Source organism: Phasianus colchicus, chromosome Z (assembly GCF_987193195.1).
Source record: "Phasianus colchicus chromosome Z, bPhaCol1.hap1.1, whole genome shotgun sequence".
Classification (NCBI taxonomy): Eukaryota; Metazoa; Chordata; class Aves; order Galliformes; family Phasianidae; genus Phasianus; species Phasianus colchicus.
In genome coordinates, this window is record NC_143476.1 from 71,479,537 (window position 1) to 71,493,619 (window position 14,083).

The window sequence follows — 14,083 nt, forward strand, 5'->3', positions numbered from 1 at the left end:
TTGTTTCCAAATAGATAGCAATTTTCTAATGTCAAATTTGCATTGTTCTTTGTGCTTTCAAACAGTCTATGATACAGGAGCACTTATACAGAATTTAATTCAAGAAATAGGTAGTTTGAATAAAGAACTGAGAGTTGATGTGATGATACTTAAGATATTTAGGCTGCTACGAATATAATGCCTCCTTTTTTATTATTTTGCCCCATGACATCAGAGGTGGGTGTTGGTGTTATGGAGTAGAGATTGATTTCCTGCCAGTTCTGTTAGATTTTGTTGATGTGTGACAGATGGCAGCAGTGGGGCAGTCTGACAAAGTGACGTCTGACATGGAAGTGTGTATGGAGCAAAGGTGTGTCATTGAGTTCCTCCATGTGGAAAATAGGGTACTCACTGACATTCATTGATGCCTGTCGACAAACCACATTCTGGGTGGTGAGGCACAGTTGTCACGCCATGAAATGAAGTGCATTTGATCAGGTCATCCATGCAAATCAGCAGATTACAACCAGGGAACTGTAGATGGAGCTGAGTATCAGCTTAAATGCACTGGAAAGGATGGTGGCGATGTTGAAATATGACAGAGTTTGTGCTAGATGGGTGCCATGAGTACTCACAGGAATAAAAAAAACTCTACGCAAAGTTGTCAGGATCTATTGAATCAAAACAATTCCAAAGGGTTTCATTTTTCTTGATAACATCACTACTGGCGATGATACATGGCGTCACCACTCTAAGCCAGAGTCAGAATGGCCATTCATGCAGTGGTGACACATGAATTCCCTGGCTGAAAAAAAGTTCAATATGCAGCCATCTGGGGCTAAAGAGATGTGTACTGTGTTTTGAGAAAGAAAAGAGGCAATTCTTGATTTCCAGGAACTTGGATGAGTCATTGACTCTGACTGCTACATAGTGATGCAGACTAAGTTGAAGAATTGAACTTCCGCAGTGATGCAGAGAATATGACAACCTTTCTTTCTCTTGCAGTGCAGTAATGTCAGGCCATTTACCATGGAGCCATTTGGCTGTCCTAACACACCCACGTTATAGTTTGGATTTGGCACCTTCTGACTTTGATCTGTTCAGGCCATTAAACATGGACTGTGTGGCATTTTCTTAGCAATAATGCTGTCACAGCATCTGTGAGACAGTAGATCATGTCCACTGGGGCAGATTTTTACAAGTATGGCATGCAGACTCTTGTTCATTGTGAAAATGCATGGCTAATGGTGGTTGAAAAGAATGTTTTGTAGCTGGGAATTTTCTCTATCAAAGAGCATTATTATGCTCTTCATATCCATTGTGGTTTTGATGAAAATAAATAGGAAGCATTACTTTCGGGGTGACCTTTGTGCTTCACTCTTAAGATAAACTTTGAGACACAGGAGAGTCTCAAATTTTTGATTTTCAGTGATTATATTGGTGGAAATTTCACTGTATACTACTGGCCTGTGGCTTTTTTTCCTGAAGGAGGGTATTGCATGCTTTCATGTGTCTTACTAGTTACAGTGTTCTGGGAGATTTTGAGGGTATTAAGAAGAATACGAGCTCCTGCAGGATGATGCTGTGTGAATTCTCCTCTCCTGACGTGAAGCATGGTTCAATTAGCCTGTACTCTGTGTCCCACATGGCTTGGTAGTTCAGAAACATATTCAATCATTTTATTCAAATGAGTGTAAAGAGAACTTCTTTTGTTGACTCCTTACCTTCTTCACGTTTGTGCATCTGCATAGTTGGTTCTTGGCTGTCTCTGGGTTAACTCAGGAAGGAATTCCAGTCTTGACTTTAAATGTCTCTGTTTTATGAGTTTAAATAATATCTGTAGTATGCCTGACTGTAACTTGCAGATTTTGTGATTCAAAATAATGTTTTGCTTTGGAGCTGTCCCCACATTTTTAGCACAGGAGCTAAAACCTCATATATTTTAATAGCAGTTAATATTTTATGCATATGATTGATTTTGCTGTGGTGCATTTTATGATCTGAGAAGCTCTTGGGTGCTAGCATGAATTTCAGAGATAGTGCTTAACAATTCTCTGGTAAATTTTTTCCATTTTATCCTTTTCCACCTTCACTGGTGTCATTAATTCAGAGGAATGAGCCAGGTGCTACCTTGAGTACATGGCTTCACTCAAATCAGCAGAACTTTGTATTTCATGCTGGAGCTTAATGCATCAGGTAATATATTCTAGTTTATGACAGGTAGATCTCTTCTTTGTCATAATGTAATATAATCTTATAGTTTAAAAATCAAATATTTGCTATTATCCACATTTTGTAACTGCATTTTGAAGCACTGATGAAGTTCAAACTATGAACTTATTGCTTGTAAGCAGGAAGAATGAAAATACTTTCTCAAAATAAGACATTTCCTGGCTTCTGTTGATCCCCTTTCTTTAGTTGGCTCCAGGAAGTTTTTAATGATTTCTGGGGAATATCCATAAAGCTAATGACCATTAATAGAATGTTGCTTAGAAAGTGCAGAAGTACTGAACATGGAGTTGTCATGCCTTCCTTGCTTCCTGATTTCCAACATGCCATTTCAGAGGCAGAATAGTTTAACTGAGTGAGAATGAGCAAAACAAAACAGCATTTATCTGGTCAGCTAGCTTTAAAATCCAGTAAAGTAAACAAATTTCCATACACAGTAGTTCTACAATATTTCTTCTGAGACAAAGCAGTGTGAATTATAGTTCACCCTTGTGATTATGTGATGCAAATTTTAATGTTAATGAGTTTTGTTAAACACTGATATGATTTACTCTACATAAATACATTTTTCAAATAGTTTTTTTAATGTGACCTGAGGCTTTTGTAAGTAGGTAAAAGCACATTCTGAAAGCTATTTTTTTTCCAGAGAGGTAAGACAGAGGTGAATCTTCTCCCTAGACTACTATTTCCCTTCTTTTCTCTCTCATATTCATGCTATGACAAATTCTGTGCATTTTCTTGAACCCATGAGTTATACTGGCTCATTAATAAGTGGCTTTTTTTTCCTCACCTGGCTTTATATGTTACGCCATCACTAAGCTGCTCTTTATTTGGTGCTTGTTAGCAATGCAGAAGTAGGAGCACTGCATTGCTCACAAATTGTAGTTTTAATATGTGCATGCATAGAGGAATTGACAATCTGATCTTAATATTCTTTCTTACCAAGCGTTCAATTATTCTATATTTTGTAAGGTTTTGTCTGCAAAATGCAAAACCTCTAATCAGTATTAAAAGTCTTTTGCATTTTGAATGATGAAAGTTTCAAGCTTTTCTTGTGTAAGGACTAACAGGATTATACTGTAAATCAGAACATTTGAAACACTTTCAGGCTTATTCTTAAAATTAATCTTTTCTTTAAGATAAGGATGCATATAGAGAAATTCCAAAAGCTTTCCTCTTCCTGAATCCCAAGGTGGTTTTACATCATTGTTTAATCTTAAAAAAGTTCCCACAGTACTGCCACCACAATACTGTCCTTTTTTTCTTCTTTCCAATGACTATCTTACCTCCACACTCTCTTTCTCCCTCTTTCTTTGTCTCTTTCATTTTTTTTTTCTCTCTCAGAAGAGTCACAGACATTCACAAACTGTGGATCTTGTTAAAGCTATTTGAAAAGGGCAAAGGGTTGTCAGTGATCAAAGCAGTAGTAGTGTCTTAGAGGTTACGAGAATCAATAGTGAGACTCTGGGTTCTATAATGTGTTTTGAATAATGATGAGAAGGGCTGCATGGTTTCAAAGGGAAGATGCTACTTGGAGGTGATTGACCTCTGGGGCTTCTGTAGTTTCCATAAGGTTCACATAAGCACCCAATGTTTAGGAAAGTATGCAGGTAACATAATACAAATGTACAACTTAAGCTACAGATTTTATTTTACATTCTTTCAGCATGTTGTTATTCAAAACATGCTGCACCACTTAATGAGCATTTGGTAGCAGAGCACTAAAATGGTAACTTTTGGGTGCTTATCTGAACTAAATTTATATTTGAACTTTCTGAAGTTCACCCATAATATAATCAGCCTTCTAGTTTTGAGTGTGTTACCATCGGAATTTCAGCAGTGAGGCTGCAAATACTTTGGGCTGATACTTTTCAGATCTGAATTGTAAGCTATAATTTAAGCAAATCATTTTAATGCTGTGTTTTAGCAAATGCTCATCAAGAGGTGCAGCATATGATAGATGAAATAAACTGTAGAAACATAAAATTCTGGTTAACTTTTTAAAACTTAAAGAAAAAAAATGAGTCCCTAGATTTCTGGAGTTTAATATGCAATTTAAGTATGGATCCCCTGACTTACCATAGTTTAGTATGCATTTTAAATGTATTTTCTATCTTATTTTTTTTTTACCTTAGGGGCCAAACTGCTAACTTCTGTTGGACGCTTAGTGTTGAACATTAAGAACTGAACAGCACAGCAAGTTGACCTTTGCTCATATTACTGAGTTTTTTGTTGTGCTGTATTGTTACCATTTATTATGATTAATTAGGTTGCTTAGATACATAATTTGCAATGCTTATATGTAACTCTGCATGACACAAGAGAAAGAGGCTCCATCATTGATAACACTTAGGCAAAAGGAAGATAATTTGATTTGCTGTTTTTTTTCTCTAGATTGGTTCAGCTTTGTTTAATTTACTGCAAATACAAGCATCCGAATTCCAAACTGAAGTCATGGAGCCCTAAGATACACCGTTACAGGTTGTCATCTATCTTGTCTTGATCTTGTGAGAGGCCTCAGCTTCAGTTTATGTTTCCTGGATTTTTAGAACATTTTCCCTTGTTTCCTTTACAAATGAATAGCTACTGAATACACACATGGAGTCTGACTTTGAGATCATTGGTGAATTTTCAGATTATGCTTTTTGTTAGTTACAGTGAAATATTCACACAATTTAATGTTCACAAAAGATCTGTTAAACTCATCTTATTTCCACAAAGAAAAGGCTACCCTAAAAGGCCATCACCTTACATTTGTGGGTGAGTGTATACCTGTGCATGTCTGAGGAAAAGCAGTATTCTTTCTACTAATGATTTTTGGCCTGACTTTTCCAGGTAGTTTCTCATAGGTTTTTCAGCTTGATTTACTAAAAACAGTTGCTTAGAGATATTATAGATATGATAGTGGTAATAAGGAAATACTTCAAATCACTAGCTGTAAATTTGAGGCAATATGAGGTAGAGGGTTGATAGGAAGTACAGAAAATGTTGTGCACCTTGGTAAGATTTTCTTTCTGTTCAAAATGAGCTGAAGAACAAAGAAGACATAGCCATAAACATAATGAACGTGGTATAATCCTACTCCCATTTAATGGAATAAGAGCACAGATTAATTTTGCCATTTATTTTCAGATCTCTTGTTTTTAAATCAGTATTCGTGTCATTTTTCATTTCATGTACAAGGTGATAGAAAGTGTACTTTAAATTCTACTCTATCTCTTAACTGCAATACACCTGGGGAAATTCAATAACCTTTTAAATAAATACATAGTTTCTTTCAAAAGAAAGACCATTCTTCGCTTTCTTGTTTTAGTATAAATTTATTCTACAAGTTGATACATTATGTTATTTTATTTTACAAGTCCTCTATATTTAACATAGTTTACCTTAAGGAAATCAGGATCTTAAGATATTGAATGTCTGACCCTGAACAGAACTCCTTTCTGATTTAAGCAATGTTTTTTGCTAAAATATTAGTAGTGTGATACAGGCTCATTCAGTTTGAATTCCTTTCTGTTTGTCTTTGGAGATTTGCTGAGAAAAACTGTGCTGAAATTAAGGACTGAGTAAGGACTAATAGACCATGTCAGCAATAGTGTCTAGCTGTGATACTGTGTTTCTCATGCTGTCTCCTGAAATAATTTAGGAAAAAGGAGAACATTTTTCTTATTTTATGAGGTAGGGAGGTGAGAAATTGTTTAAAATCATTTTGCAAACACATAAATTAATTACTAAAATAATTCTGAATGCTGTGTCTGTTAGTTTATACATTTCGACTGATTGTTTACTTGGATTTTAAATGTCTGGGAGTATTTGTTAAATATTCTCCTTTTTGGAGATGGTAGCATGATGACGAAATGCATGTTTTAATTATTACTTCCTTTTCTGTGCCAATAGATGGATGGTGTATTTGTGTAGGTATATCAAAAGTGAAATTCTGCAAGTAAAATATGGAGCTCAAACCAGCATTCAAACCACCCCGAAATGTAGAAGTTTTCAAAATACAGATAGTTATCCAAATACAGTTTTTTTCTTCTATCTGTGTTGGACTGGTTGAAATCTTCGTGTCCTAATGCACTTGAATTTTTGATATTCTGAACATTGATCCATACTTCTTAAAGTCAACACAGGTATTAATTTAAGCCAGTGATCTTGATTTGTTTCAAAATGAGTACAGGAAAATGAATCGCAAGTACAGCCATCGCAGTCTGACACTTTTAGTTACAGTGTGGCAATCTAAGTCATGCACAGAACAGATGAGCAATTAAATTGCAAAAAAGTAAGTAAGACGTTATCACAAGAGCACCTGATAACGTATGTGAAAGGAACTTCTTTTAAATTCTCACTTTGAAATATGTACCGGATTTAAGTTTAGATACTTGGTTGATTTAGATTTGGTTTTGGTTTAGTGTTGAATTTTGAAACAATTTAATGGTTATAAAATTCATTATCAAAAGAATTACTGAAAAAAAAAGATTGTGATATTTTCTGTGATTTCCCTGTTTGATCTTTTAGACCACATATTTGTGATTGTATGTCTCAGTCTGAAGAAGTTACAACCATAGCAGCAAAAGCATTTTTTTCAGAGATTTAAGTAAATACTTATCATGTTTTAATTTCTTCAGTGAAAAATAAATTCAACTTTGGAAAGCAAAGTAGTTCTTCATTGGCAGCAGGTATGGTTTTACCTGGGACCATATTTCTAACAAGAGGCTCAAGAATGTCTCCTTTCATACGTTTTCATAGAGCCACTCACCAAATGGGAGTTGGTGCGTAATTTAATGTAATTAATTGTCTTTGCCCAAATTGTCAAATGTTCAGTGGAATTTCTTATCATTACTGATTACTCATAATTTTAGTTCCAAGATGGTATATTTTTGATTTTTTAAAAGATGGCTTGCTTCTACCAGTCATGAAACTAAATGCACAGTATATTTGTATCCTGTAAGAGTGACACCACCTGATTTTAAATTTAGAAAATTCTCATTATTCCAGAGAAGCTTGTACTTTTGAACGGTTGTTGTGGCTGCCAGGTAATAATGTTTAAAACCATTTATGTATGCAGTACAATGCAAGAAACATGAATCTTAGGGAAAATCTTAACAGTTGTTCTGACTGAGGTTCACAGAAAAGCCTAGGTGCCAGTTATTCATTTCCTCAGACAAGCAGTAAATTTGTGGAGGATCTAGATGGGAGTCTAGTAAGCTTATTTTACTCATACCGTGTTTTCATTTTTGCTCTTTGTACCAAGATTCAGCATAATAACCTATACAGGAATTATTTTGGGATATAATTTTAAGCAGATGTTTAATGTAATAGTAATGACTACCACAAGGTCATTTTGAAGATCTGAATATCTTTAAAATTTTCAGAAATACTTTGAAATAAAAAATATTTATAAGCAGGTTGTTAAGTCCTATGGAGATCTCAAAAGGAATACAACAAAAATTATCATGAAAAAATTATCAGTTACTGTAAAAGCAAGTAATTTCTAATTCTGTTCTACATATATAGCTCAAGTGAAGGGCAATTGAAGTGCCCATGGAGATTTCCCAAGTCATTAGCCAACTTTGGATTGTGCCCTCATTGTGAATTTCAATCCCACATATTTAGTTATGAATCTGTAATGTCAATAGAACTTGACTTAATTTAAATGAGAAAATACTGTAGGAGAAAAGATTACTGGAAAAACTGTTTAATGCTGACAATGGAGGAAATCAGAAAGGCTAAATTATTTATGAAGTATCAGCCACAATTCTAAAATACTTAAAGAAAATATTTTAATATTGTAAATATGTACTGTTTTAGAATGTGTTCCAGAAAAGGATTGCAAGTAATCCAAGCTCAGAAACCTTTAAGTTTAAGCTGAAGGAAACAAATCTTGCTGGTTCATGTTTAAACATTAACAGCATCTTTCCTTTTACCATGATCTTTTAAGTCAGATGATATTAGTAATGGAGACACCACAGCACATTTTTTTACAGCAGACTTTTACAACAGCACTAATATGTAAATGTAAAATAAATATGCTGCTTAGATGAAACTGCTGTACAAAACACTATGTGCATAGTGGATGAGGAAAATCACATTTTTGTAGTCTACAGTTTGATGCTTCCAGAATTTTTGTGGCACAGTATCTTTATTTAGAATATGGTGACAATTAAGTTGCTACAGAGTATTTTAAAATCCCCTATTTCTCCAGCCAAACTATTGTAGTATGTTCAAAACAAAATCTTGTGTATGTGTTTGTATGAAGACTTGAAGCAATTTTAGTCTGTTACTCTGATCAACTTGCTTCTGCCTTCTTTCCTAGGAAGTGTGTAGAGAGCTCTGGTGTCTCAGCAAAAGTAACCGCTGTGTTACCAATAGTATTCCAGCAGCTGAAGGTACTCTTTGCCAAACAGGAAGCATTGAAAAGGGGGTGAGTACAAGTAACTTACTGTTCAAAGAGGTAATTTATTGTTTGGAGATTACAAGAAGGAAAAACCAGAAAATTAAAGTCCTAATGCTCATGTAGGAGTTTAAAAAAGGGGAGATCCAAATACATTAGCATTCTAATGTTATTACCCTGTGGAAGTTATTTAACAATTTTTTATATATATATAATGCAGCTAAACTGCATAATTTTATTTCCTGAATTTAAAACAAAACAAAACAAACAATTACACAGTCTCTCTTTATTTTCTAGATTATTTCTGTAAAAACTCTGTCTTTTAATCTTTATGAAGTTTTACAGAACTTTACAAGAGTGTTGTTACGATAGTAGGTCTTTCATAGACACTGAAAATGTGTAACAGATCTAGAGCCTGAATTCTGTTATTCTCATAGAGATAAAAGAGTCTTAATTCCTTCGGACACTAGGTGAATCATACAAGCATATAGAAAAAATGCTTGTCTTACTAAAAGTGGTTTCTGAAAGTCCATATTTCCCAGTGACCAATCTGTTCTGACTTCAGATTATTTAATATCACGTAACTATGTGGCTTTGAAGAGCTTTGCTCTTCTACCTAACAGAAAATTACCAAAAGTCAGTGTTGCAACAGATAAGTCTAGTACTATTGTATCTGTCTGAACATGTGAGTTTTAATTTTCAAACACTGAATATGTTTCAGTAGTTTCAGATAAAATTTTGAAAATAAATTTTAAATTAAGAATAGTAATGGAGTTTTTCTCAATTGCAGAGATCTATACAGATCTCAGAGGAATGAAAAATAATTTGATCTTTAGTTTACAGGTTTTGTACTGGAAAAAAAAGTTACTTCTATTTGCCAGCTCCCAAGATAATATATTACATTTTATGCAAGTTTTTACAAAATGAGGACAACTTATTATATCGAATAGTTTCTAGTACCTCTTTGAGTGTTGCTGCATCTGTCATTAAGATTTACTACTCCAGATTGGAATTTTTCCTAACTATGACTGCTATCATCTGTTCTCTGTTCTGATTCTTGCCATGCTAGCTAAGCTAGTTTCAACAAAGATTACACTGCATTTTGACTTGCAATCAGATGTTTAAATAGAATGAAAGCTTTTGGGCAGCTGTCACAGTTTATTAATCCTTGTTGACGGTTTCCTTCAGGGCCCATGACCTAGCACCATTGTGATGACTTTTCCATGCCGAGTTTGGAAATATTGGTAAACCATGTTAAATACATTCATTGAAGGGGTCATTTTAAAAAATAGAGTTAGCCAATGAAAATAGAGAGACCTTCACATTTTACTGAAAATGTTACCTTTTATTAGAGTAATAGAAAATGTGCGGAGCCCTATTCTTAAATCAACAGTCTAGGTTTATTTTGGAACCAGCATTCCTTGTCAGCTACAAGGAGCAATTTACCTCAATTTATATTTTTCAAACCATTTAAACTACACTTTAAGTCAAGATGCTTTAAGACAGTTACTGTGTCCATTTACCAGAGGCTCCAATCAATTAGCTCTCTACAAAACATGTCCAGTATCTTCTCTTTTTAGATTTTAGAGAGAAGTGTGGGGATCAGTATTATCTTACAAAGCTAAACTGTTTGTGGCCTTAAACAGCAGAGAATTACAGCTATGTTCTTCAAAAGTTCCTGTAAATTAATAGTTCCTGTTAGCAAATAAACAGAAAACACACATCTTTCCAACTGTGTAGTTCTCTTCACCACATGCTAAGGAGAAAATAATAGGTTGCAATAACACTTTATTATTATTATTATAGTAACATTTATATGGCAGTCACGCCTAAAGGCCACAACCAAACTAGGCCCTATTTTGCTGGGCTCTGTCCAAACAGATAATAAATGACATTCCCTGTTCTAAAGATGGAGCAAGATCCCAGAGTACTTTATTGTGTTTAGAGGATCGATTTCTGCTTTTAGTTACACTGATGTAAATTTTGTGTAACTACTAACTCAAGGCAAAATTTGATCATTTGATGATGGAGTGTGCACTAATATCTTATTGGCAGAGCTAGGGGGATTTCTAGAATAAAAATTGCCCATAACTATATTATAATCCTTCTTGTAGTTGCTTATATGAATGTGCCAAACTTTAACTCTTTGTGTTGAAATGCAGTCAATGTCTGCATAAGCCTGAGGATTTTAGAGTTTTTTCCATAAATTATTCAACTGTTTCTGCATAAAAGGAAATAGAATAGTGTGAAGGCTCGTTTGCTGGTGACAGACCATCTGTTCTGTAACACCTTCAAGTCTTGGTGGAGGGGTTCATACATTGGTTGGGTTCAAAAAGGTATATTTTTCCCAAATCTTGCAATAACTTTTCAAGAATAGATGGAGCTTTTCTCTGGTCTCACATCATTGTATAAACACATTCTAAGCATGTAAACAAGGGGCAAATGAGCAAAATGAGAAAACACAGTGTGCTGAAAGAAGTTTGAATATTTGGAATACGTAGTGTTGTAAATTCAAGTTATAATTGGATATCAGTTTTCCATGCAATATAACTGTAGAAATTACTGATTGAAAATCCATTGTTTTTGCTGAGATGAAAAGCTTAAATTGAATTCATCTTTTTTTTCCTGTGTTTGTAAAATGATATAAATTTTCCTCTGTATCACAGTGTTTGCTCAATGAGTTTTTGAGAAGCATGCTGTTACAAAATATCTAAAATTCTTACAGAAGTGGTCATATTTTTTTTAACATATTTTTTTTTTACCATTAACAATCTCTATAAAAAGAATCCCCAGACTGCTCGTATTATCCAGAGTTGCAATCTTGTGCACATTTTATTTGTTTTGAAATGCATCTCTACTGTCTCTCTGCATTTCTGAGGAATTGAAAGTTCCTTCTCCAGTGGGAGAGGACAATTAACTTTTCAGCTCTAAGCCTTTAATAAAATATTGCATTTCTCAAATAGCTGTCACTTCCTCTATTTATTTTATATATATATTTTTTTTTCAAAAACTGTTTACTCTGAAGTCCTCATTATTGTGGATGGAGTAAATATATTTCTGCAGTAACATTAGAAATAATGCAAATTTTTGGACATTTTAAATTAATTAGGAAGAGATTCAGTATCAGCTGAGAGACAAATTTTCACTAGAAAATTTGCAAGAGACACCAAAGTGCACAATAGATCTTCAGATTTAACTTCAGTAGAAGAGCAAAACCAGCACTGAAGGAGTCTTTACAGAGGATTGTGGAAATATAGAAGAAGGAAATACTAAAAAGGCAGAGAACAGTACGAAGAACAGGGGTTGTATACAAGTTTGGGGAAATAAAGCAGGTAAAATGCAGCAGCCTATTGTCTTCAGCCATAATAGCACAGAATTGGCTTGTATGCATTTTTTCTTGGTACATGTGTAGTATGGATTTATGGTTTAACGTTAACTGTCTCTTTTATTTATAAATCTTGTTTTGGAAATGTTTATATTATTTCTATAATGTATTTTTAGTCTAAATTGTTAACATACATTTTTACTCTTAGAAACATTCTAATTTTTAGCATTTGACCTTAGCATTAGATAACTGTTTATGTACTCCTGTGGATTCTGTAACAAAATGCTGCAAAGTGATTATTGTCTTTTAGTTAGTGAAATGATTATCACTTAGTTTGTCACTGTAATGAGGAGAGAACAAGAAAACTTTAGTTCACATGAATTAACTTTATTCTCCAGTTGTACAGTTATTGTAAAACACCATCATTTCAGAAAGTATATATTTACTGTATGAACTGCATTATGTGTTATACTGGCATTCAGTGACAGTCTTGATTTTAAAAGCTGCTCCATATTAAGAGTATTTTCCTCTGCTAGATGCCTGCTTATTGGCAGAATTCTCCAAGTTGTAAATTTAGAACTGCAAGAAGAAACCCCTTCTTACTCCGAACAGCTCTATGAAACCTCATGTCCTTGGTTTTTGTTGTTGTTGTTTGTTGTTGTTGTTGTTTTGTTGTTGTTGTTTGGTTTTTTTCTAAAGAAATATGATGATTTGAGACTGGCTGATATGATAGCTAAACGTCCAACTAATTTTTTGCTCATTCCTCCACATCAGGACTAGGGAGAGAATCAGAAAGGCAAAAGTGAGAAAAACTCATCTGTTGAGATTAAGGCAGTTTACAATGTGAAGGGGGAAAAAAAAAAAGAAAACAAAACAAACACAAGAGATGCAGAGGCAATCAGTCATTCACCACCTCCTATCAGTAGACTAATGCCCGGAAAGCCTCTAAGTAATAACTGCCTTGGAAGGACCCAGCAGTGTTATTGCTGAGCATGATGCCAGTTAAATTGTTGAAAATGACATTTTAGGCTTTATGGGATATCCTTTTGCCAATTCAGGTCAGCTGTCCTGTCCCTGTCCGTATCCAGTCTATTTCCTGGAGGGGCAAAGTGAGAAAAAGAAAACTTTGAGGCCATGCAGGCACTGGTCAGTAAACAGTGCTATCAGCACTGTTTGGTCACAGGCCTAAAATACAGCACCATCTATAACAGAAATATGCTGGATAAACAGAAATATGCTGGATTGTAGCATCAATTCTTCAAAACATGTTCAAGAACAACATACAAAAAGAAATTAATATAAATATAAAAATTTATCTATAGCATATATTATATAATTTATATGATATATAATATATAAAATACATATATAATATATAATATCACATATATATACCATACATATATAGTATATAATATAATGGCAATTAAAATGTATTAAGAGAAAAAAGAATGATATGACTAGAAAAATAATGTTAGTTTTCACTTTTATTAATATTAAATGGTAGCATGTGTTTGTATGCAAAACTACTTTGTAAGTAGGTGCATTTGCTGATGATAAGCTACATAGTTTATCATTAACATATTAGGTGTTCATTCATAGGCCTTTTGACATGCTTGACAATTAAAGTATTTTCTATTCAAAGAGAAATTTCTAATGGAAACCTAAATTTTTTAATTAATTTCCATTGACTAACACTGTATAATCCTTCTTAATATGAAACCTTTATTATCATTATTTTTGTTTTCTGAATCATGACTGCAGATTAAATTGTATTTTCACGTGGTATCATAAAAATCCAAAGTAATTCAGGTCTGTTCCAGTGGCTACATTTAATTGTTATACTCAATTCCATACTACTGGGGCTGATGTGACTTTAGGTGAGCTTTAGGATGAGAAGAGAAAACTTGGTTTTGCTGTACCAATTAAACTCCACACAGAGTCTTTTTATACTGTTTATGGTCTGAACACAGATATATCTCTTTCACTGTGTTTTCTGTGTATGTCTCAGTGCATTTTTTCAAATTTATATTTCTGATATTGGACACAGAAGTTATTTTTTTTCTGTAAAGCATCAATATTGTGTCTGTTATGGTACTTCAAGGCAGTTAAGAAACAGATGACCACCTCTTGGAATTGAAATATGCAGATTTGGGACA

The 14,083-nt window shown here is 33.9% G+C and overlaps 1 protein-coding gene across 8 annotated transcripts in view; it reads left to right on the forward strand.

Moving 5' to 3' along the window:
* The window catches only part of ADAMTS6 (ADAM metallopeptidase with thrombospondin type 1 motif 6), a 160,150-nt gene that overhangs the window by 94,053 nt on the left and 52,014 nt on the right, over positions 1–14,083 (forward strand). For all 8 annotated transcript variants that reach the window (XM_090132549.1, XM_090132552.1, XM_090132550.1 and 5 more), the window contains one exon: positions 8,522–8,629. In XM_090132549.1, coding sequence (XP_089988675.1) covers positions 8,522–8,629 — 108 coding nt within the window. The remainder of the gene's footprint in view (positions 1–8,521; positions 8,630–14,083) is intronic.